This window comes from Gymnodraco acuticeps, unplaced genomic scaffold, assembly GCF_902827175.1.
Source record: "Gymnodraco acuticeps unplaced genomic scaffold, fGymAcu1.1, whole genome shotgun sequence".
Classification (NCBI taxonomy): Eukaryota; Metazoa; Chordata; class Actinopteri; order Perciformes; family Bathydraconidae; genus Gymnodraco; species Gymnodraco acuticeps.
This window is the reverse complement of record NW_022992002.1, coordinates 46312-72200: the sequence shown is the minus strand read 5'-3', so window position 1 is coordinate 72200 and position 25889 is coordinate 46312. Positions and strand designations below refer to the sequence as shown.

The following is a 25889-nucleotide window of genomic DNA, read 5'->3' as shown; positions in this document are numbered from 1 at the left end:
CCAACAGTTTATAACACATTACAGCCCAATCATGACTTCTCTATATCGCCTCGTTCACACATCAAATCAACAATACAACTACACATTCTACGGGCATCTGCGTTGCCTCCTATACTAGTCATTTTTAAACAATTTGAGAAACACTTTGGATTTATTATTTATTTATTTCAAATGTGAAATGTTACCAATATACTCACGGACCACTAGGGGTCGCTGACAGACCACACTTCACTGTGAGAACCCCTGATGTGGACGCTCAGCCACAGATGTTCAGACTCGTTGGACCTCGTTGGACAGACTTCAGTGCGTCTCGAGCTCCTCTTCACTGACAGCAGGCTGACCTTGTTACGGCTGGTTGTTTGTAATGTCTTACATTCTGTTAGTCTTAACGTGGATATCTCTCTGCGACACTTATCATTTATTTGGCATGATACAAATGTCTGCTTCCTTTCCAATAGTCTGGAGTTGTTGGCAGGGTTAGTCTCTCTTGGTCTCAATAAAAACCTTTCCCTTGACAGCCTGAAGCTCCAAAGGATTACACAGATTAGGAACGTTAACAATGAAAACATGTTGAAGAGCTTTTCCTGGACCACAAGTCGAAATACATCTTTGTCTCTTGGAGTCCTATCCACTCCAACCAATGAGACAAAGGAATGATTGGACCTACATGTCCTCTCATTGGCTCAAACATTGGTTCTGGTTCAGATATGCACATTAGCTGCAGGTTTGGGGAGTACCAGGACACATGTCATGGCGTTACGTAATTAGGATACAGAAGAAATGTAACTGTTATCCTTTAAAGCTACATTTTTAAACTGGCGATTACTACCAGGATTCACAGAGCTGTAGTTGAGGCAATAATATTCAGTTTAAATACAGAATATTAGGTTCAACTTATTGCTTTCAACTAACCTAATACAGTGACGTGGAACCTGTTGACATAATGCACTTCATTAAAGTCAATCTTTATTTTGTTCAGTTTCTGTACTGCCTTGATTTGCCAAATGTATGTTTTTAATTAAAAAACATTGAATAACATTTTTAAAACTGAATATTTTGTCTTCTCCTTTCTGTTGTCACAATACCATTCATTTTCTATTGTCTATATTTGCATGTTTGATATTGAGGTAATGCAAAAGTAACAGAAGTACCACGATATCAAAGTAATCAGGATACATTACTTGTATATCTTGTTACTTAGATTACATTACTGACGACTAGTGATTGAAACGTGTTACATTTAGTAAATTCCCATCCCTGGAAATATTGTTCATTCATCTGACTTTTAACAGACAAGGACTTTTACTCCAAAATAAAACATGTTTGATGACCCAGAAGGTTTCAGGTTATGGTGATAAAGTATCAAATCCAGCCGTATGTTCAAGGTTTTATTCTTATAAATGGTTAAATACAGTACTTCAGATTACACCGATGTGTTCCTCACTTCCAGCAGCAGGGGGCGCCCACACTTCATTTAAAGATCTTCCTCTGTGGTCCTCCTCCCCTGCAGGTTTGAGTGTAAACCGTTTTATTTTGTCCTTGAAAGTCTCTGAATCCTGACTGTTTTCAGAGAGCTCCAAAGGTGTTCGAGCAACACGAATGTTGAAGACAAAAACTCAAAATCCTGATGAGAGCTGGAGCAGTTTGAACTTTCCCTCGTGTGTTTTGCAGGCTAAAGATATTCCTGAGTCACGGTGGATTTCTTCATCGTGTCCTGCGCTCTCCCTCTCCTCTTCTTCTCACCCTTCTCAGCCTCCGTACTTGAAGCGAGAGCATCTCCTCGGCTTGCTGTTGAAGAACCACTTCACTTTGAAGTCCCGACAGGGCCCGGGGTCCTTCTTGAGGAGACAGACGCCTGCAGGAGGGACGAGAAAATACATAATGTGTTTGCTTTAAAAACTATAATGTATAGTCTGTCCACATGTAAGATTCAAAGGTGTTATCGTCATATGCTCATCAGCTACAGTGTAGACATGTCAATGACATTCTTCTGACCTGAGCTCCTCCCACAATGAAACATATATAATAAAATACAAAATAGTGCAAGAAGTCTATATAGCCTACATGTAAATAGAATATGATATGTATAAGAACAGAATATGAAATTAAATAATGTAAATTAAGATACAATTAAATATGGTTTATTTCGGTAGTCCCTGAAATGTTGAGAACCCCAAAGTGTAATGATAGAAATGTAGAGTAGGGTCTCCAGCTCATAGAAACTGCCGGATGCTAACCTGCCGATGTTGGGACATTTGAACGATTAGCATTAGTTGCGTTAATTAGCATTAAAGAATGGGGACAATAGTTAAAAAATGGCTTGGCTGATTTTGACATTTCTGGAGTGCTTATTGGGGTTATTGAGGATGCTGAATCCATTTCTGACATTTTCAAGATCATAAATGTCAGTTTCAACCAGAGAGTGGTCATATCTGTACTATCTGTGGACTGATTCTGGCTACCATGAGTAGAGTTGTACCATTGGATATAGAGAGCACAAGATGAACATGATTACCTCTACTGTGGACACTTTATCTTCAAATAAATAAGCAATCTGTTCAATCCAGATCATCCAGAGTCCCCTACATCTTCCAAATCGACCCAACATGTATTCAAATCAGCCAACAGAGAACAGATGTGTCCTCTTTCTGCTTAAAACTGAGATTGTTGATCCTGAAAATGTCAGAAATGGACTCAGTAACCTCCAAGCCATTTTCAACTATTGTCTCCATTAATGCTAATTAAAGGTGGGGTAGGTACGTTTGAGAAACCGGCTCGAGATACACTTTTTGTTATATTCCATGGAATGCTCTTAACATCCCGATAGCAATGAATATCTGAAGTGCTTTGACAAAAAGTCCATAAAAACATATCATCTCTGGAAGCCGTGGAGCTGTAAAAAGCACGACCAATCATCTGAGCCGGCTAAAGTAACTGGATGGCCTACCTGCCTGTCAGCCTTCCATCTGGGTACAAACTTACCTCGTGCCCTCATTGGTCATGTGTGCGTTCGTGTGTGTTGGAGGAGGGGCTCTGTGAGGAAGGGGCAGATTTGTTCCGGTTGTGTATTTTCAAATTCTAGCCACTCGAGCTGCTTTCTCCAAACTTACCTACCCCACCTTTAATTCAACTTATGCTAATTGGGTAAATGTCCCAACATCTGCAGGTTAGCATCCGGCAGTTTCTATGAGCTGGAGACCCTACTCTACATTTCTAATATAAAACTTTGGAGTCCTCACATTTCCTGGTTCACCAAGCTGGAAACTAGACTATACACTTTGTGTTGAGCAGAGCGCTGCACTGGAAGAAATGCTGCTCCAAAAACAAGTCAATATATAATAAAAACAAGGTGTTTTCTATTTTAATAAGTGAACAAATCAGCCAATAGAACAAGAACAAAATGTCTTGGTGAGATGTCTTGAAGTAAAGATGGGATAATTATATAAATGAGATCTTGTGTTTAGCTGGGGAAACTTATTTTGAACTAAATTTGACCAGAATCAGGGAATTTGTAACAAAAAAAGCCAGAAATGCTTAGATTCTGTTTCCTGATGTTAGCTGGAGATGTTTCTCTAAAACAAGATGTTTTTAAGAGACTTTGACTTCAAAAGATGCTTAAGATGCCTTGTTTAAAAACAAGACTTCAGTTATTAAGTCTGATATCAAGTTTAACCAGGATTCTGTCCTGGTCGTGGAACAACGGATCAGCTTTTTACTCTCGCAAGGATCCTGGAGGGGGCCTGGGAGTACGCTTATCCGGTCTACATGTGTTTTGTAGACTTGGAGAAGGCGTATGACCGAGTTCCCAGGGAGTTACTGTGGGAGGTGCTGCGGGAGTATGGGGTGAGGGGGTCTCTACTCAGGGCCATCCAATCTTTGTACTCCCAAAGCGAGAGCTGTGTCCGGGTCCTCGGCAGTAAGTCGGACCCATTTCCGGTGAGGGTTGGCCTCCGCCAGGGCTGCGCTTTGTCACCAATCCTGTTTGTAATATACATGGATCGGATTTCGAGGCGTAGTCATGGGGGAGGGGGTCTGCAGTTCGGTGGACTAAGGATTGCACCACTGCTTTTTGCAGATGATGTGGTTCTAATGGCTTCATCGGTCTGCGACCTTCAGCACTCACTGGATCGGTTCGCAACCGAGTGTGAAGCGGCTGGGATGAGGATCAGCACCTCCAAATCTGAGGCCATGGTTCTCAGCAGGAAACCGATGGACTGTCCACTCCAGGTAGGGAATGAGTCCTTACCCCAAGTGAAGGAGTTCAAGTATCTCGGGGTCTTGTTCTCGAGTGAGGGAACAATGGAGCGTGAGATGGGCCGGAGAATCGGAGCAGCGGGAGCGGTACTGCAGTCGCTTTACCGCACCGTTGTGACGAAAAGGGAGCTGAGCCAGAAGGCAAAGCTCTCTGTCTACCGGGCCATTTCCGTTCCTACCCTCACCTATGGTCATGAAGGATGGGTCATGACCGAAAGAACGAGATCGCGGATACAAGCGGCCGAGATGGGTTTTCTCCGCAGGGTGGCTGGTGTCTCCCTTAGGGATAAGGTGAGAAGTTCGGTCATCAGGGAGGGACTCGGAGTTGAGCCGCTCCTCCTTCGCGTCGAAAGGAGCCAGTTGAGGTGGTTCGGGCACCTAGTTAGGATGCCACCTGGGCGCCTCCCTAGGGAGGTGTTCCAGGCACGTCCAGCTGGGAAGAGACCAAGGGGTAGACCTAGGACCAGGTGGAGGGATTATATCTCTTCGCTGGCCTGGGAGCGCCTTGGGATCCCCCAGTCAGAGCTGGTTGATGTCGCCAGGGAAAAGAAAGTTTGGGGCTCTCTGCTGGAACTGCTACCCCCGCGACCCGACCACGGATAAGCGGGAGAAGATGGATGGATGGATCAAGTTTAACGACATATTCTGACTAGAAATTAGACAAATATACTTGGCAAGATTTTATATTGTTGCAGTGTGTGTGTAGCTACCTAGCTCAATTCCAGAGATGAGTTAGGTGTGTGTGTGTGTGTGTGTGTGTGTGTGTGTGTGTGTGTGTGTGTGTGTGTGTGTGTGTGTGTTCTGTGTGTCTCTTTATCTTTATATATACAGTCTAGATTCTATGGTCTCTACCAGGGCTGCCAACATTTGAGTTCAGCTTGGAGTGAGATTTTTTTTGGTGAACCGAAAAAAGAAGCGTTCATGTGTACAGTGTTACAAATGTATTGAACATGTTCAAACAAGGGTTTCCCGTTAATGTACCGGGCGCTCCAGAGGAAAACGCTCATACACAGTGTACCCACGACTCTTACAACGAAGGCTCGATAATCAGCTCACAGCATATCAAATGGCATATAGGTGTAAGCAGAGGTAAAGTGCTATTTTATAAGTGGGGGGGGGGGGGTCCTCACCTCCTCTAGGGGGGTCCGGGTTAAATGCATCAACCTGGTGCACTTTCAGAGCAAACTGAATTTATAACACCCAGATGAAACAGAACTGTACACAGATTTTCTTTTTCTTTATGGATATTTTACAAATCACTCACCTTTTAAACTGTATTCTTGTTTTACTGTCATAGTATTTCATAACTGTTTTTCATTTATTCTCATAAATGGTGACCAAAACGTTTGAGACCCACTGAGATAACTAGAGTAAAGTTAACTATCTAAACACTCAGAGTCCGTTACCTCACTGAGCTGTAGTTATCTCTCAGTCTGACAGGAGAGAGCTCTCCCTCTCATTGTTTTAGAAACAGCTTCTAATATCCGTTAGCACAGCTAGCTAACCAGATGCTAACTACAACAATGCAAATAGTGAGTTTGGTAGAAATATACTGTATGATAGTAACATTATTTAGGATGATGCCACAGTTATTGAAGATGATTTTACATAATACATATTCCCCAAAATTATTCAAAAGCATATTCTTCCAAACTCCTTGCTGTAGTATGACCACCAGGAGACTATTGATGTGTGTGGTGAGTTTGGTAGTAATAAACTGTATAATAGTGAAGTGATTGAATATTGTATTCTCTTTTTTGGGAGTTGCACTTTGCAGACGGTCCCTGAGCACTCGTTTCTTCTCCGGCTGCGGATAGAGACCAATGTAATGTGTCCAGCTCGGAGGACGGCGCGTATTGGCTTTTTTTGATCAACATGTGATTGTAGTTCGTTGTCAACCTTACCACGGTACTTAGGAGACGTACTTTGTGTCTGAATAACGTTTTGTTCATGAGTTATTGATCCGTGAAATCAGAATCTCCCAATATCGTTCCAACTTTACTGACTGAGCCAGAAGACCGTCTGGTTTGCTGTTCCTTCACTTTATTTTTATATTTATACATTTATTTTGGACGGAAACTTAGCGTGAGGAAAGGCAAGTGTGGCGTGAGTGCGTGAGATATGGGTTCATTGCGTGACTCTCACGCTCAATGCGTGAGTGTTGGCAGCCCTGACAGCTCCAGCGAGGGGAATCACCTCGTCTCCACGGCTCTCAGTCCGTCCTCCCGTCCGATCCTCAAACTTCTCGCCCTGACTGGACGGCCATGTTGGAAAAGTATTCGGATCCTTTCCTTTTGGTGTCTCTTTGCATTTCTTTCATTTAACTTTCTCCGCCGCCTTAGCTCTTTCAGCACGAGAAGAACAACTCTTCTTTTGTTTTTCTACATCTGTGATTCTGCCGTAACGCCGACTACAAGTGTTTAACATTGGTACCATTGCACTGATACCACAAACTGTACGAATCAGTCGGTACATTTTGAACTACTTTACTTGAGTTGTCCTCTTTTCTGCAGCTTTACAGTTGTGTGTAAACCGTGAAGTGTGAGTTACCCGTTGAGCTGCTGTGTGTCTGCTGGGTCTCTCAGTTCACTGCAGGCTAGAGACGGAGGAGGATACTTGATCACTCCCTCTGGAAAAACAACACAAATACAAACACTTTTGTTATTGAAACAACAATATAATCCGTGATGTCAACTTTGCACACTCTTCGTCGTCCGCTTTAATTAGAAAATGTATTGGAAGTGTGAATGAGTTTTCTCAATGTGGAGAGCAGAGAGAAGTATATTTACCACTTTAATGTCTGATACAAATACTAAATAATATAGTATATTTACTTTAATCCCAGAATAAATACAAGAAAATCTAGAAAATTCACCAGTTTAATTTTGCCACTATTTGCACCACTGTATTTTATGATAAAAACATAATGTAGTAAATGTACCACTTTTATGTCTAACAAATTAAAAGAGAATCTAAAATCAACACTTTAATCTCAGCAAAAATTAGAAAACAATCCTGTAAATATAACACTTTAATATCTAATTAAAATATTTTTTAGAAAGTGTTAATGTACCACTTTCATCTGGGAGACATTTACCAAAACAAAATCTACTTTAATTGCAGCGAGTGTCCAACGTAATCTGAGAGTTATCCACCCCCCCCACTGTCCTCACTGCTGAGCGCGGAGAGGAAGACCCTGAAGAAGCGCTGGGTGTAGAGTGTGTAGAGTGTGTGTAGAGCGTAGAGTGTGTGTAGAGCGTAGAGTGTGTGTAGAGTGTAGAGTGTGTGTAGAGTGTGTGTAGAGCGTAGAGTGTGTGTAGAGCGTAGAGTGTGTGTAGAGCGTAGAGTGTGTGTAGAGTGTGTGTAGAGTGTGTGTAGAGTGTAGAGTGTGTGTAGAGTGTAGAGTGTGTGTAGAGTGTAGAGTGTGTGTAGAGTGTAGAGTGTGTGTAGAGTGTAGAGTGTGTGTAGAGTGTAGAGTGTGTGTAGAGTGTAGAGTGTGTGTAGAGTGTGTAGAGTGTAGAGTGTGTGTAGAGCGTAGAGTGTGTGTCCTCACTGCTGAGCGCGGAGAGGAAGACCCTGAAGAAGCGCTGGGTGTAGCTCTGCTCCTCGGCCTTCAGTCGGTCCAGGTGGATGAGGTGCTGCAGGAGTGGCCCCCCCGCCACCTCCTCCACCTGCCTGCGGTCGTAGCGCTCGCCCACCGTCACCACGAACTGCGCCACCCCCTCACACTGGGCCTTCTGGGAGACGTAGCTGAGCTGGGCCCGGTCCTGGGGGGCCGTGCTGGTTCCCACCAGGGTCAGCACCACCCTCCTCCTGCGGGGCTGCGCTGCCTTCAGGAGCAGCTCCGTCAGGGCCATGTTCAGAGTGACGCCCAGCGCCGAGGAGCCGCCCTGCATCCACAGTGAAGGAAAGAAGAACCATTACTTCTTTAGCCAGATAGCAGCTATGCCACTTTGATCTCCAATCCAGTAAATGTACTGTTACATGTTTTACTCAATGCCCTGGCTGATCATTGATCATTGGTTCTCCCTGTCTGAGTGTCTGCAGGTGTGCTGGAGCCAGAGCAGCCCCCCACCAGCTGAAGCCTGACTCATCCACGCTGCCAGATGGTAGAAGCTGCTCCTCAGCGTATACATCAAGCCAGGTCATGTTAGAGATTGATCCTGTTCTGTCTGTGTTCCCCTGCAGTCCTGCCTGCTCTGCTCCAGCCCCTGTAGACCGCTCAGACCCACAACCTCTGACCGGATTCCCTCCCATTCGGCTTCCCTTCACACCCCGGACCCCCCATCTCAGCTCTGATCAACCCAGCTTTCCCCCCCCCAGAAAATAAACCTTTTTCCAAATGCTACTGTCTGTGTCTGCACCTGGGTCTGTTCTGCTGCCTAACATGTACCACTTTATTCTCCTAACATAGTATTGGTATCAGGGACGGTGTACCTGCTGCGTCATGTTCATCAGGTGCCTCTTCATCTGGCCGGAGGTCTGGAAGGTCCCGAACCCAAACTCCACCTTGGGGGCCCGGAAGCCGCTCTGCTGGACGAGGGCCACCCGGGCCCCTGATCCGGGCCTGCGGGGGGTGGGGCTCACGGCCAGCTGCTCCACCACGGAGCCCAGCAGCTGCTGCATGCCGGAGTACTCATCAGCCTGCACCTCCCTGGAGCTGTCCAGAACCAGAACCAGGTCCACATCCGCCTCCTGAGGCGCCAGCGGGTCCAGGATGAAGGAGCACTGCTGCGAGCGCTGGCACGGGTCTGAGGGAACACCACAGGCAACATTGAGTATTAAAGGTCACCTATCATGTTATTTTTAGGCAATAGCATAGGTCTCAGATATATACAAATATAGACATGTTTTTTATATATTTGTATATATCTGAGACAAGGACAGTATTCCCTGTGTGTGTGTGTGTGTGTGTGTGTGTGTGGCTGCGTACCGTAACAGATGGCACAGTTCTTAACCTTCATCAGGTCAGCGGTTCTCCTCAGCACCGTGAACATGGAGGATCTGGAGTCGTCCACCTGAGATCATAAACAGCAGCTGTTCATCAAAGGACTGACAACCCTCAAACACAACGACACCAGCCTGCTCTCAAACATCAGCATTTATTTAACAACGGCAGGAGGATTTATTGTTATTAGTGGTACTAGCAGAGATGGGGTCGTTACTCAAAAAAAGTAATATATTACTTTACTTCGTTACTCGCTACAACGCGCTTTTTACTTTACTCATTACCTTACTCGCAGGCAGATCACGCAGACTGCGGAGGGTGCTTCATTTTGAAGCGTAAATGCGGCGCACCTACAAGTGTGCCACAGTTTTTGGCTCCACTAGCACCCCCCCCCCCCTTAACTATAACCGTCACATTCCTGTCCTTTCTTCAGACAAACTCAAAATAATGGGCTGACCTCCACCCCTCGAAAGTTATTCTTTCACACACAGTGACGTCACAAGCTACCCACAATGCAACACGCGCCATATATATATATAAATACGCCATTTTCCTGGAGGTGCAAATATCCTGGAGGTGCTAATATAAACAGCTAGCTAACGTAGCCAGGCAGAGCGCACTAGGTTTTTTTTCTGAATTAACGACCGAAGAAATCTATGCATGTCTTCGGATTACATCTCTGGACTTGAGGGGTGTGCTCGAGGTCGTTACCAGCGTACACTAGAGCTGTGTGGGTTGTTGGATTGCCCTTACAGACTGCGTCGATTTTGGCTGCATCTACGTCTATCTTCTGGAAACACCAGGTGAATACCCCACTTGTCACAATAATATTATCATGCCAATGCATATATGTGGTATTTTAGAGTTGACTAGATATTGATTAAGGCAATAGACTATGATATCCTGGTTGCACCTCGTGTGAAATGGTGGATACCGGAAGTACGGCGTCGCCCTCGGCCCAATACCCGTATGTGTGTGTGAAAGAATCGCTATTGACTCAGCCATGTTTATGCACTGCATGTGGACGCGCAAGTCACACAAATGTTACGTAAATATAAACCTGCGGCGGAAATCCTTCTTGTCTGTCAAAGGGAGAATCTAGTAAGTCTTTGTTAGTAGGCTAACTGTAGTGTGATTACTGAATTATAAAAGCGTTACATTACTCCGTTACCGACAAAAGTAATATTATTACAGTTACTTTGTAACGCGTTACACCCAACTCTGGGTACTAGTATGTTTTAAGTCCATACCATGTACATCAAATCTCCCTCTGCTGCTAAATTTGAGTTATTTTTACCTTTAATCACAGAGATCCACAACTTCTATATTTAGTTTGCTCAACTTTTTACTGTTTCACTTTATCTGTGCTGTATTATTATTTTAATTTGTATTCTATTTCATCTTTATTTTGACCTTGTGTGAATCCTGTTTTTAACTCTGCCATAAACACCTACATTTTCCCAAGGGGATAAATACATTTCCATCTTATCTTATAAAAGCGTCAGCTACATGTAAAGTAAATCGTTGTACTCCCGGACCCACCTCCAGAGCCGCGGCGGTGTTGTTATCGTTCTTCAGCGAGATGACGGCGGGGACGATGTTGAGGCCGCGGTACTCCATGGTGGCGGTGACGATGTCATCCACGTCCTGCGATGGCCCGTTGGAGAGGAAGACGGCCACCTTCCTCATCATCACCCCCGCTCGCACACGCTTGAAGACGTGCTGCCCCACGAAGCGCATGGCGGCCCCCAGCTGGCGCCGGCTGAACGTCTTCTCCAGGGCCACGTTCCTCAGCAGCTCCAGCAGCTGCGTCTTGGTCCGGTAGTCCTGGAAGCGGATCAGGTACTTGGTGTGGGCGCTGAATCCCACCACGGCCACCCGGGCCCCCGTCGGACAGTTGCTCTCGGAGACGGAGACGTCCTCCAGCAGAGACAGCAGGGCGGAGCGCTGCCGCTCGAAGGCCGTCGGGGTCACGTCCTGCGACATGTCCAGCCCCAGAACCAGCTCCGTGGGGAAGGCCGGGCACGAAGAGGCCCCTGGAGGAGTGACGGGGACGATTGATAGGGTAGTTAGATAGGGTAGGTAGGGTAGATAGATAGACATGGACATTGTTGTGCAAGGATTGGGCAGATTGGGTTAACCCTCTAAAAACCAAAATATTGCAGAAAAAATTAATATAATTCAGCGTCATGTTACCCAACCGTCCAAAATCACAGGTAACAGACATTCAAAATGAGGGTAAACGGTTAAAAGGTGAATTATATCATTTTTTTTATTGTGCTTACCACATTGTTTACAGTGACAAATTAAAGATATACGTACCTTGATGACATTCTGTATGAGGAGAAAAGACAGTGTTAAAATTGAACAGCCTTTACATGGGTCGGTACAATCTGCACTTAATTCTTTAGTCAAAATTAAACACAATTAATTTAGTAATATGAAACTCTCAGACGTATTACGTTCACATGATTGTCTTTAATCCTTCATACGTGAACACTGATTTGAAACAGATGTGGAAACGCTCACCACAGTTGTCTCTGATGAGGGAGATCAGCTGACACTCCTGACAACACAATACATTACATTATAATAAACAATATTAATACTCTAATACAAGTACAAGTCCTGCATTTAAACCATACTGAAGTTAAAGTATGTATCAGTCAAAAGTATTTAAAGTACTTGACGTAAAAGTATGGATTGTGCAGTAAAAAGTATTAAAAGTACCTTAAGAAAAAGTGTGTATCAGTAAAATGTAGTTAAAGTACTTGAAGTAAAATAATTCATTGTTCAGTATGATGTAGTAAAAGTAAGTAAAATAAAAGTATGTATCAGTAAAAAGTATTTAGGGTACTCGAAGTAAAAGTATGTATCAGTCAAATGTATTCAAAACGTATAGAAAAAGTATGAATTGTGCATCAACAATTATTTCAAGTTGAAGGAACAGTATTGGTTGTGCAGTAAAACGAAGTAAAAGTACATGTCAGTAAAAAGTATTTAAAGTAATTGAAGTAAAATCATACATTGTGCAGTAAAATGTAGTTAAAGTACCAAAGTAACTAAAGGAGTAAAATAAACTAAAGCTTTGGTAAATTCAGCATTTACCTGTAAAGTGAAGTAGAAGTACAAGACATGGGAGAATGGAAACACTCCAGTGAAGTAAAAGTACCTCGTATTTTAAGTACAGTACTTGAGTAAAAGTGACTTTGACTCACAGTCTTGTCTCTGAGTCCTGGAGGACCCTTGGGACCCTGACGGAGGGAAACAGCAACATCAGAACATTTTCAGAAGGTCAGGTTTTCAGGAGGGACTCGGCTCAGGAACCCAATGCTATTTGAGTTTGTGTGAGTTGACAGAACAATGACAATTACATCTTTCTAGAAAAACCCCAATTTGGGGTGAAGTGTCTCAGGGACACAACGACGTGCTGACTGCAGTGGGGTTTGAACCTGTGCCCCCCTGATCCCAACACCAAGACTCTATCCACTGCACCACACACCAACTGTTAGGGATTAATTTTGTCTTTACTCCTTAGACATTTAACCTTATTTTGTGTATTGACATTTACGACCATCCCTACTTCTAATCTCCCGTAAGGAATGTGTTAATGCAGTCGTATGTTGATACTAGGTTTTATGACCTGACCTGGTGGGCACAGGGAGGTTTTGCGAGTGTGAGAACGCTGACTTTCTAAGCTCCAGAGATGTGAGAGACATCTCCTGTGTATGTAGATGTCTACGCCCATCCCCAATATGTGGGGTTGACTCTTTGTAAACTAGTTAAAGGGTCTACCAAGATGCGAGGCTGATCAGAATTGACATGGCAACCCACCCGTGCAGTCAGAACCTTTGACTGTGTGACTTGTGATGTGAATTTCTCTGGCCGATGCTTGTATTAAATCTCAGTGTTTGACATCAGAACTCCTGCTCGTCCCGTGTCTCCTTCATGAGTCGGTGACTCCCACTGCATTGCTACACAGAAGTTTCCTCCACGCCTCCCTACTTAAATGAAATGTTATAACTGGAAACACAAAAACAGGGCTGAAAATAATCCATTGGAAACCACGAATAGAAAGAGATGTACCGACTCAGTTCAATACAAGTGAAATAACACCAGAGAGAAAAACTGAAATTCCGGGTTAATAAAAGTTTCTCTTATTCTTATTGGATGATGTCGTTACGAGAGTTCAGAGGGAAGACTTTATGTTTTGAATGAAAATGAAATGATTCTCCTCTCACCCGGTGTCCTGGATGTCCCGGCTCTCCAGGCGTTCCTGGTCCTCCCGACCCGCCTGAGTTCCCCTGGGTCCATCAGAAGGAAACATAGAAATAAACTGCTAGTTGCGAGAACTCTGGGTGAATGTGTTAGAGACTGGTCCCCGATTGCACCGTACATGAAGGAAGAATGGTCAAGTGTTATAACTGTGGGCGTAAATAGAACATGATAAGGTTGTATTTACTACTGTTGCTGTTTGTCTATTTTTGTCGTTGTTTGTTGTTATTGTTTTGTGGGTTTTATTACGTTTTGTCGTGTTGTCTCTAATGTTTTTGGTATTGTCTCACCTGAAAATAAAATGTAAATATATTGAAAGAAAAGAAGTCAATTGGAGATGGAGTGAAAACACAGCACAGGAAACGGACCTGTGCTGCCTGGCTCTGCTCTGGATCCATCGTGAGGATAGTGTTTACATGCAGCATTAAGTCATACTTAAAAAATAAAACATGATAAACTTAATATAATAAGCGTCTTTGAGCACTGGGAAAAGCGCTATAGTCTCTTATGGCGCTTTTCCACTACACGGCCTCGCTCGGCCTCGCTCGGTATGGCTAGGCCTTGGTAGGCCCGTCTCACTTTATGGCGCATTTCCATTTCAGTTTAGTAGCTGGGGCAGTAACTATAGTAACGCAGTGTAGGCGGAGCCGTGACGTCATCTTCAATGCGAAACACAAAACCAACATCAGCCGTTAGCTCTTAGCACTCAGAGCTCACAGCTCCTCATATCTGTTCAGAAACTAGACAAAAGTTAAACAAGTACAAACCACAGACTGCCTGTGTCATGGAGAATACAGTCGCTGGTTTATTTATGTCTGTAGGCCGTTGTTGTGAGTGTGGACGGTCGGAGCATATACTGCGTTAGCTTAGCCAATCTCCATTCATAAAACACGCATTTTAAAGGGTTTTTCGCCTGCCGTCTGTCTGCAGACTTGTCAAAGCGTTAATTCATGGTTTTTACTAACCGGTATCAGTATGTTGTTACTTCGGCATCATTTTGAAACATGTATTAAATCACGGTAAAATATGTTCATCTTGTTGTAGTTGTAGCCCCCTTGCCAGCGATTCTCTCTCTAGTTTCGCATACTCAGCCCGACTCAACCTGGTTGTTCCTGGCCCTAGAACCACGATTTTATGGGGCCAGAAAAACTGTGAATTAGGACCCGCTAGCCGGTACTAGGCCAAGTGGAAACGCAACCAAAAACGGGCCCTGCACGGCTCGGCACGCTTAAAGCGAGCTCCGCGCTGTAGTGGAAACGCGCCAATAGAGTCCTGTTGAACCCTGAAATGTTGGGTGTCTTACCATCTCGCCCCATTGCCACTTCGCCCATTTCTTCCCTTTTTTACATTAGGCCACATAAGAAATTATACTTGTTTGCTTGGTCGTGGGTCTTAGAGTTAGGGTTAGAGTTTACAGATCTAATGATGCATCCAATGAAGCATTGCATGAAGTCTGTTGACGAATCAGAGGCTGTTGTTGGGGCTGCATGGGACAGGGGCGAAATGAGTATAAACCGAAATGTTGAGGACCCCAAAGTGTGATGATAGAAATGTATAGTAGGGTCTCCAGCTCATAGAAACTGCGGGATGCTAACCTGCATATCTTGGGCAATTTGAACAAATAGCATGAGTTGCGTTAACCAAACTAATGGCATTAGCCTACTGTATGTTGACAATAGTTAAAAAGATGGCTTGGCAGATTTGGACAGTTCTGGAGTGGTTCTGGGGGTTAGTGAGGATGCTGAATCCATTTCTGACATTACCAGGATCAACAATGACAGTTTTAACCAGAAAATGCCAATATTTGTAATCTCAGTGAGCTGATTTAGATTATTTTGGGTCAATTTGGAGGTTTTAGGGACCATTTGGATTGGACTGATTGCTTATTTAATTGAAGATAAAGTGTCCACAGTAGAGGTAATAATGTTCATATTGTGCTCTCTATATCCAATGATCACAACACTAGTCATGGTAGTCAAATTCAGCCCACTGAGAGAACAGATATGATCACTTTCTGGTTAAAACTGCCATTTTTGATCCTGGAAATGTCAGAAATGGACTCAGGATCCTCAATAACTTCCAAAACAAACTGTCAAAATCGGCCAAGACATTTTGTAACAAGGTCAACATAGGCTTTGGGGTACTCAAAATGTCCGGGTTCACATGGGAACTATATCAATACTATGTATATTTGTGTGTTACATACACACACATCATGCATGTCCCCTTTATATATGAGGGGCCGTACAGGCCGTAATTCATACTGGTCCTCTGACGCACATACATTCTCCTTTTACACATATATATATATTTACACTCACACATTCATACATTTTGCTCTCATCATCACCAGGTGGTTCTCAGGAGGGGACTTTGAGTATTTCCCAAAAGATACACAGTAAAAGTACTTCAATGTATTGTTAGTAGCAGTCAAACTAATACTTGAGAAACGCTGCTTGGGCCCGGCCAACTCATAAAGCTGGCAATGTCCTTGATCTCATATTCTCAAGGAACTGCGCTACTTCTAACCTCTCTGTAAACCCGCTCCACACATCCGATCACTTCTTCATTTCATTCTCTCTACCCCTTTCCAAACATAACAAACTAATCTCTTCTCATCCTGCACCTGTCCGCCGTAACCTTTGTTCGCTCTCCCACTCCCCCTTTGCCTCATCGGTGCTCTCAGCCCTCCCTTCCTCTGACTCGTTCCAACTCCTACCTCCAAACTCTGCTGCAGAAACTCTCCTCTCTACTCTACTCTACTTAAAGCACTTTGAATTGCCTTGTGTTGAAAAGTGCTATATAAATAAACTTGCCTTGCCTTGCCTTGCCTTACTCTCTCATTCTCTCTGGACTCTCTCTGTCCTCTCACATCTCGGCAGGCTCGTCAGTCTCCTCCTGCTCCCTGGCTAAATGACGCACTGCGTGCTAATAGAACTGTCCTTCGGGCAGCAGAGCGGAAATGGTGGAAATCCAAACACCGTGACGACCTCCTAACCTATCAGGCTCTCCTCTCCTCTTTCTCTGCTTCGATCTCTCAGGCAAAAAGCACTTTCTTTCAAGATAAGATCCAATCTTCCTATTCCAATCCCCAAAAACTATTTTCCATCTTCTCCTCCCTCCTGGACCCCCCCAAAGCCCCTTCCCCCTCCTCCCTTCTGTCAAGCGACTTTGTTACCCACTTTGAAAAAAAGGTTGATGATCTTCGCTCTTCTTTTCTGACTCACCTCTACTCACCGCTGGGTCACCAGACCCTCCTTCCACCAACACACTAACCTCCTTTTCCCCTCTCTCTCCAAGTGAGGTTCTTACCCTCATTACCTCTGCCCGCCCTACCACCTGTCCTCTGGACCCCATCCCTTCAAACCTCCTTCAGACTATCGCTCCTGATATTCTACCGTTTCTCTCCCATTTCATCAACACTTCTCTAACTTCTGGTCACTTTCCAAACAGTCTCAAGGAGGCAAGAGTAAACCCTCTCCTAAAGAAACCCACTCTCAACCCGTCTGATGTTATAAACTACAGGCCTGTCTCTCTCCTCCCGTTCCTGTCTAAAACACTTGAACGCGCTGTCTTTAAACAACTCTCCTGTTATCTCCATCAGAACAACCTTCTGGATCCGCACCAGTCTGGTTTCAAGGCAGGTCACTCCACAGAAACTGCTCTCATTGCTGTCACGGAGGAACTGCACACTGCCAAAACTGCATCCCTCTCCTCTGTCATCATCCTGTTGGACCTGTCTGCTGCATTCGACACGGTGAATCATCAGATCCTCCTTCGCACTCTCCAAGAACTTGGAGTTTCAGGCTCTGCACTTTCCCTCCTCACCTCATCAAAGACCGCACCTACAGGGTTTCTTGGAGAGGGTCCGAGTCCGACCCTTGTCAATTAACTACAGGGGTCCCTCAGGGCTCTGTTCTTGGTCCCCTCCTCTTCTCCCTGTACACAAACTCGCTCGGATCAGTCATTAGCCCGCATGGTTTTTCTTACCACTGCTACGCTGACGACACCCAATTCATTCTGTCCTTTCCCCGCTCAGAGACCCAGGTCGTCGCACGCATCTCTGCTTGTCTAGCTGACATCTCTCAGTGGATGTCTGCTCATCACCTCAAGCTCAACCTTGACAAGACTGAGCTGCTCTTCCTTCCGGGAAAAGATTGTCCCACTCTTGACCTAACAATCAACATCGGCACCTCAGTTGTTTCCCCGACTCAGACTGCAAGGAATCTGGGTGTGACCCTAGATAACAACCTGTCCTTCACTGCAAACATCGCTGCTACAACCCGTTGCTGCAGATACACGCTTTACAACATCAGGAAGATACGTCCCCAGCTGACACAGAAAGCGACTCAGGTTCTGGTCCAGGCTCTCGTCATCTCACGCCTAGACTACTGCAACTCCCTCCTGGCTGGTCTACCTGCATGTGCCATCCGACCTCTGCAGCTCATCCAGAATGCAGCGGCTCATCTGGTCTTCAACCTTCCTAAATTCTCCCACACCACTCCGCTCCTCCGCTCCCTTCACTGGCTTCCGGTAACTGCTAGAATCCACTTCAAGACACTGGTACTTGCTTACCATGCTGCGAATGGATCTGGCCCTTCCTACATCCAGGACATGGTTAAACCGTACACCCCAGCGCGTGCACTACGCTCTGCATCAGCCAAACGACTCGCTACACCCTCGCTGCGAAGGGGGACCCAAGTTCCCATCAGCAAAAACACGTGGGTTTGCTATCCTGGCTCCAAGATGGTGGAATGAGCTCCCCATTGACATCAGGACAGCAGATAGCTTACACACCTTCCGGCGCAGACTGAAAACTCATCTCTTTGGACTCCACTTCGAGCGATAGAACGATTAACGAAGCACTTATATACTAATAAAGGACTGGATTACCTAAAGCCAGTTGAGTAGCACTTGAAATGTTTGGCTCGATGAAACCTGATGTACTTTATGATTTTGTTTTCTTCAAGTTTGTATTTTGTTGGTCGAACGCACTTATTGTAAGTCGCTTTGGATAAAAGCGTCAGCTAAATGCAATGTAATGTAATATATAAGAGGTTTGTTGTCTCTCACCCCTCGCCCTCGGTTCCCTTTCATCCCGAGGAACCCGTTAGTTCCCTGCTGGCCGTCCTCTCCCTGAAAAAACACACACACACACACACACACACACACACACACACACACACACACACACACACACACACACACACACACACACACACACACACACACACACACACACACACACACACACACACACACACACACACACACACACACACACACACACACTTTGAATGTTCATGTTTTTGAGACTTTAATCTCAATTCTTAGAAAGAGTTTGGACTCACACTCAGACCGGGGTTACCAGGGAAACCAGGAGCTCCCTGTAAAGAAAAATCATAAAATGTCAGATAATAAGTGCCTTTGCATCAACCAGTTTTAACTTATTGCCTTTATATTTTATAAACAGAGCAAAGAGGTGTTCAATATAATAATACACATAGGAATATCTGCGAATGGGGCGGTGGTGGCGAAGTCCATAGGGACTTGGCTTGGCAACTGGAATGTCACCAGTTCAAGTCCCGGCAAGACCAAGTGCTACCGAGGTGTCCCTGAGCAAGGCACCGTTCCCCACACTGCTCCCCGGGCGCCGTTCAAAATGGCAGCACACTGCTCCTAACACTAGGATGGGTCAAACGCAGAGAAACAATTTCCCCACGGGGATTAATAAAGTATATCAAAAGAAAAAAAAAGGAATATATGTTCTTCTTTCATTTTTGTAAATCCAGACCCGAGTCCCAGCATTTAATGGTATTTCTAAAATTAAAAATCTCCCCCCTGCCATGCTGGCTGTGAAAGAGGGGCGTGGCTCTACTTTACAGGCCACTTTAGATGATGTGGCGCACTGTGATTGGCTCATAGACACCCAATCAAATAAGCCAGTACAATTGTGTGGAGTCATGTGACAGTCAAAATAGACCTAGACAACCTAGAAAATATATGATCATTATAATGAATGGGTTAATTTGCTCAGAAAATGCTGTAAACCCTGGAATGTTGAGTACCCTAAAGTGTTATGATATAAATGTAGGGTCTCCAGCTCATAGTAACTGCCGGATGCTACCCTGCAGATGTTGGGACATTTACACAATTAGCATAAGTTGCGTTAATTAGCAGTAATGGAGACAATAGTTGATAAATGGCTTGGGTGATTTGAAAACATTAGGAGTGTTTTGGGAGGTTATTGAGGATGTTGGATCCATTTCTGCCGTTTTCGGGATCAAAGATGGCAGTTTTAACCAGGAAGTGGCCATATTTGTAGTCTTGCTGGACTGATTTTGATTATTTTTGCCATTGTTGATCCTCCATATGCTAATGAATGCAACTCATGCTGATTGTGCAAATGTCCCAACATCTGCAGGTTAGCATCCAGCAGTTTCTACAAGCTGGAGACCCTACTTTACATTAATATCGTTGGGGTATTCAACATTTCCAGGTTCACTAAGCTGGAAATGTGATATTTAGAATGTTTGTTTATCTTTATTTATCTAGTGTTGGACGTTTTTCTGTATGTTTCTTCCTGTCTGTTGTTCGGAGAGGATCTGGTGCCCCGTGTGAGGTCACTGTAGGAAACAGCGTTGACCCGGGTAATCTAATTAACAATTCTGCTTAGAAGTTGCACCAGGATCTTGTGCATGTTGTTCCTCCAAAGAAAAACATGTAATGTACACTGGAACAAAAAGCTGCTCCAAAAAGTCAATATATAATAAAAACAAGATGTTTTCTCTTTTAATGAGTGAACAAATCAGCCAATAGAACAAGTACAAAGTGGCTTGGTGAGAGTTCTTGAAGTAAAGATGGGATGATTAGATAAATGAGATCTTGTGTTTAGCTGGGGAAACTCATTCTGAACTATGTTTGACCAGAATCAGGGAATTTGTAAAAAAAAAGCCAGAAATGCTTAGATTCTGTTTCCTGATGTTAGTGGAGATGTTCCTCTAAAATAAGATGTTTTTAAGAGACTTTGACTTCAAAAGATGCCTTGTCTAAAAACAATACTTAAGTTATTAAGTCTTATATCAAATGTAACGACATATTCTGACTAGAAATTAGATAAATATACTCGGCAATATTTAACATTTTTTCAGTGTAAAGAGTCTTTTATTGAGGACTTCTCATTGGATGCGTCGACTGTAGTGTTGCATGGATTCAACCAATCAAACACGAGCACTCCACAAGAGTCATTTATAATAATACTCAATAAGCATCAGTCCAGTTCTCTTTGAATGGTTTTATGGAATTCTTTATGTGGTCAAGATGAGCTTTACCTGTGCACCTGTTTGTCCTGGAGGTCCATACCCGTCTCTACCATCCTGACCCTGAGACACACACAGGCAATAAGAGTCACTTCGTTCAACTCTAAATACAGTTTATACCATATGGCTGATGTTTGGCGCCTCACCGGCAGTCCGTGGGGTCCCGGTGACCCTGGGTCCCCCTCACCCCCCAGCTCCCCTGGTTGGCCCTGCAACAACAACAACAACAACATCAGTATTTAAAATAAAAGATCCCATTGTTAGTTGTTAAGTCAAATGTATCTTCCTACATTATAGTTTTGAATGTTCTCAAACAATCTTTATTGAGCAGCATATTGGGTAAACCAGTTTCATCCATATATATATATATATTATATGTTTGTATTTCAACATGTATATTTCCTACTTTTTTAATGCTATTGTTTATTTCTATTTGAGATGTTTACATTTTTGATTGTTTATTTCTAGTCTTTTAATTTCTCTAATGTAAAATGCCTTGTCTTTTTATTCTGCTGCAACGCAAACATTTCCCACATTGGGATCAATAAAGTACTTCTTATCTTATCTTATCTAAATACACAATAGTATGTATAATGATAATAATGATACTATAACTACTGCCTGCATTTAATCACATGAATGACTGCTAAAGTATTGAGACACACCTTGATGTGTTCATATAGGAAACATGGTAAAGCTTTCTCATTTCTCTAATTTCCCCTCCTCGACTCCTATCCTCGACTCCTATCCTCGTGTCTTAGTCCCTTCTATGTGTGTATTTTAACTGCACAATTCCCCAACTCTGATTGGATCACTAGAGAGGTAACAGGAAGTGATGTCACACACCTTCTGTCCAGTAGCGCCGCGGCGTCCGGGTAACCCCGGGCCTCCAGCTGGTCCCAACCCCCCCTGCAGAACAACAACTGACTTAGAACAGGAAGTGCTGAAACTACCCAAATAAAAGTTTACACAAGTTTAATTTCAGAAAAACATAAATTAAAACCACTTATTTATGACTTTCTGGAAAAGTACAGCAGCCTGAATATTCACAAATGATGTCAAACTTGAAAAAAATGTAATTCAACACAGCAATAAAACACAGGTTGACATTTCAGTCTTTAAACAACACACCCATGTACATATATATAAATATATACACTTTATCATATTAATACCGTTAAACCCTATGACCTAAGGACACTGGTGGTTGTATAAACGTGCAAATGACTGTTCCCTTGTTGTCTCTTTATGCTTTAGTAAATGTTTTAATTCTAATCTTTTATATATTGCTGTTATTTTGTATTTATTTGTGTTTATCTGTATTTATTTCTGGACATCTACATTTCTTTTCCAAAATGTCCGTTTGGAGACGCGATGGTCCAGTAGAGATCCTTTTTATGCCCAGGTCAGTGTGAACCTACTGAATGCAGTCAAAACACTGAACTGCAGCGAAGACGAGCAGCGAGGAAGTACCTGAGGTCCGGAGGAGCCAGAGGTCCCTTGCTCTCCTGTTTCACCTTCTCCGCCTCTGAGACCCTGCAGAAGCACATACCAGAATCACTCAAACATGTTTCATCTTGCATTGCACTGGGATTTATACTCTATAAATGTATGTTTACAACTACGTAAAAACTGTGATTAATATCAGAAGAAAACTCAGAAATGTACGTGGTAATTAGAAATGTTTTTTTTATATTATTCTCATACATTAGACCATCAGTGGTTCTCAAACTTTTTCTGTCAGGCGAAAAAAAAAAAGTCGGGCCTCCCCAACACAAATAGCCAGGCTCAGTGGCGGCGCCAGAGATTTATTTTGGGGGTGCTGTGGGGTAGCTTGACGTTTCATAGAGGGTGCTCAAACATTTAGGGTTTCCCATTAATGTACCGGGCGCTACAGAGGAATTTTCTACTGCAACACTCCCCACGCACACACACTATGTACCCGCGACTGTTACAATGAAGGCTCGATAATCAGCTCACGGCTGCATATAGGTGTAAGCAGGGGTAAAGTGCTATTTTTATAGGTGGTGTGTGGACCTCACATAGGGGGGTCCGGGGGCAAGCTCCCCCTGGAAGATTTTTAAATATTGAAGTTAAAAGCATCAATCTGGTGCACTTTGAGAGCAAAATGAAGAGATCCATGGATACCTCTCTCAACACCCAGATGAAACAGAACTGTAAGCAGATTAACTATTTCTTTATGGATATTTTACAAATCACTCCCCTTTTAAACTTAATTCTTGTTTTAATGTCATATAGTATTTCATACCTGCTTTTAATTTATTCTCTTCTTTTTTTATAACTATAATGATCATATCAATGTGTGCCTCGGAAATAATTGTTTACATTAATGGTGACCAAAACGTTTGAGACCCACTGAGATAACACTGATAGAGTCCTTTAGCTCACTGAGTCTCTCAGTCTGACAGGAGAGGACTCTCCTCCACTTTGTTGTTGAAAAGACTCCTTATATCCGTTAGCGTAGCTCGCTAGCACCAGAAGCTAACATCAACGATCTCCGGTACCGGTGCGCTATCTCTCTCTCTCGCACGCACACAAAATGGCTCGTTCCACACACACACACACACACACACACAGAGCCGAGCTTTATTGAAACACAGAGACCCAGACGTAATAGTACTGTACTGTATCATATTATTTTCGAATCAATAATTTTTCCAAATATGATTTTTTTTTTTTTTTTTTTTAATAACAATGTTTCCTCCTGGTCTCACGCGCCACCCTGTCATGCCTCTGCACCCCCCACTTTGAGAACCACTGCATTAGAGCATCATGACGAGGAGGGTCAAAGCTTGCAAAGTGAAGAGAGGGGTTTTTCTAAATTCATGACTTTAATCTCAGAGAATGTCATTCTTTCATTAATGCATGACTTCATAACGTCAGAGAATATATCATTAGTTTCTCATGGATTTATGACTTTCATGTTATTATCACTTATTTTACGAGACGATCTTAATCAGAAGCAGCGTGGGAAACACAGCGTCTGGTCAGATCTGTGAGCTGACAGCAGCAGACCTGGAGAGCGTGAGCCAGATGAGCAATCATTTTCTCTGGCATCATCTCTTCATGTTTTCCCTTTTGGTATTACACAATAATTCTAGTGAATTTATGAGGAAGTCTGTGTGCGAGCCAATCAGGTCATCGAGTCCAAAATCTGCAGCCAAACACTTGATTTTCCTGTAATGTGCTCTAAGGTCTGCCAAATCCCTACCCTCCCACACACATCCACCATGTGTATCTCTACTTTAAAGAGTCCTCTCCTGCTGATGTTCAGGTGTATATCAGTATGTAGTGTCTCTACTTTAAAGAGTCCTCTCCTGCTGATGTTCAGGTGTATATCAGTATGTAGTGTCTCTACTTTAAAGAGTCCTCTCCTGCTGATGTTCAGGTGTATATCAGTATGTAGTGTCTCTACTTTAAAGAGTCCTCTCCTGCTGATGTTCAGGTGTATATCAGTATGTAGTGTCTCTACTTTAAAGAGTCCTCTCCTGCTGATGTTCAGGTGTATATCAGTATGTAGTGTCTCTACTTTAAAGAGTCCTCTCCTGCTGATGTTCAGGTGTACATCAGTATGTAGTGTCTCTACTTTAAAGAGTCCTCTCCTGCTGATGTTCAGGTGTACATCAGTATGTAGTGTCTCTACTTTAAAGAGTCCTCTCCTGCTGATGTTCAGGTGTATATCAGTATGTAGTGTCTCTACTATAAAGAGTCCTCTCCTGCTGATGTTCAGGTGTATATCAGTATGTAGTGTCTCTACTTTAAAGAGTCCTCTCCTGCTGATGTTCAGGTGTATATCAGTATGTAGTGTCTCTACTTTAAAGAGTCCTCTCCTGATGATGTTCAGGTGTATATCAGTATGTAGTGTCTGTACTTTAAAGAGTCCTCTCCTGTTGATGTTCAGGTGTATATCAGTATGTAGTGACTCTACTTTAAAGAGTCCTCTCCTGCTGATGTTCAGGTGTATATCAGTATGTAGTGTCTCTACTTTAAAGAGTCCTCTCCTGCTGATGTTCAGGTGTATATCAGTATGTAGTGTCTCTACTTTAAAGAGTCCTCTCCTGCTGATGTTCAGGTGTATATCAGTATGTAGTGTCTCTACTTTAAGAGTCCTCTCCTGCTGATGTTCAGGTGTATATCAGTATGTAGTGTCTCTACTTTAAAGAGTCCCTCTCCTGCTGATGTTCAGGTGTATATCAGTATGTAGTGTCTCTACTTTAAAGAGTCCTCTCCTGCTGATGTTCAGGTGTATATCAGTATGTAGTGTCTCTACTTTAAAGAGTCCTCTCCTGCTGATGTTCAGGTGTATGTCAGTATGTAGTGTCTCTACTTTAAAGAGTCCTCTCCTGCTGATGTTCAGGTGTATGTCAGTATGTAGTGTCTCTACTTTAAAGAGTCCTCTCCTGCTGATGTTCAGGTGTATGTCAGTATGTAGTGTCTCTACTTTAAAGAGTCCTCTCCTGCTGATGTTCAGGTGTATATCAGTATGTAGTGTCTCTACTTTAAAGAGTCCTCTCCTGCTGATGTTCAGGTGTATATCAGTATGTAGTGTCTCTACTTTAAAGAGTCCTCTCCTGCTGATGTTCAGGTGTATATCAGTATGTAGTGTCTCTACTTTAAAGAGTCCTCTCCTGCCTGATGTTCAGGTGTATATCAGTATGTAGTGTCTCTACTTTAAAGAGTCCTCTCCTGCTGATGTTCAGGTGTATATCAGTATGTAGTGTCTCTACTTTAAAGAGTCCTCTCCTGCTGATGTTCAGGTGTATATCAGTATGTAGTGTCTCTACTTTAAAGAGTCCTCTCCTGCTGATGTTCAGGTGTATATCAGTATGTAGTGTCTCTACTTTAAAGAGTACTCTCCTGCTGATGTGCAGGTGTATATCAGTATGTAGTGTCTCTACTTTAAAGAGTACTCTCCTGCTGATGTGCAGGTGTATATCAGTATGTAGTGTCTCTACTTTAAAGAGTCCTCTCCTGCTGATGTTCAGGTGTATATCAGTATGTAGTGTCTCTACTTTAAAGAGTCCTCTCCTGCTGATGTTCAGGTGTATATCAGTATGTAGTGTCTCTACTTT

At 43.4% G+C, this 25889-nt stretch overlaps 1 protein-coding gene across 1 annotated transcript in view; it reads right to left on the bottom strand.

Annotated features, from left to right (window-relative positions):
* Positions 1-1375: 1375 nt before the first annotated feature.
* The window catches only part of LOC117536437 (collagen alpha-6(VI) chain-like), a 58629-nt gene continuing 34115 nt past the window's right edge, over positions 1376-25889 (bottom strand). Inside the window, 16 exon segments of the mRNA XM_034201292.1 lie at positions 1376-1855; positions 6805-6883; positions 7808-8144; positions 8692-9005; positions 9188-9272; positions 10745-11238; positions 11525-11536; positions 11732-11768; positions 12421-12456; positions 13444-13506; positions 18551-18613; positions 18829-18864; positions 20809-20859; positions 20943-21005; positions 21643-21705; positions 22270-22332. Coding sequence (XP_034057183.1) covers positions 1705-1855; positions 6805-6883; positions 7808-8144; positions 8692-9005; positions 9188-9272; positions 10745-11238; positions 11525-11536; positions 11732-11768; positions 12421-12456; positions 13444-13506; positions 18551-18613; positions 18829-18864; positions 20809-20859; positions 20943-21005; positions 21643-21705; positions 22270-22332 — 1947 coding nt within the window. The 3' untranslated portion in view covers positions 1376-1704.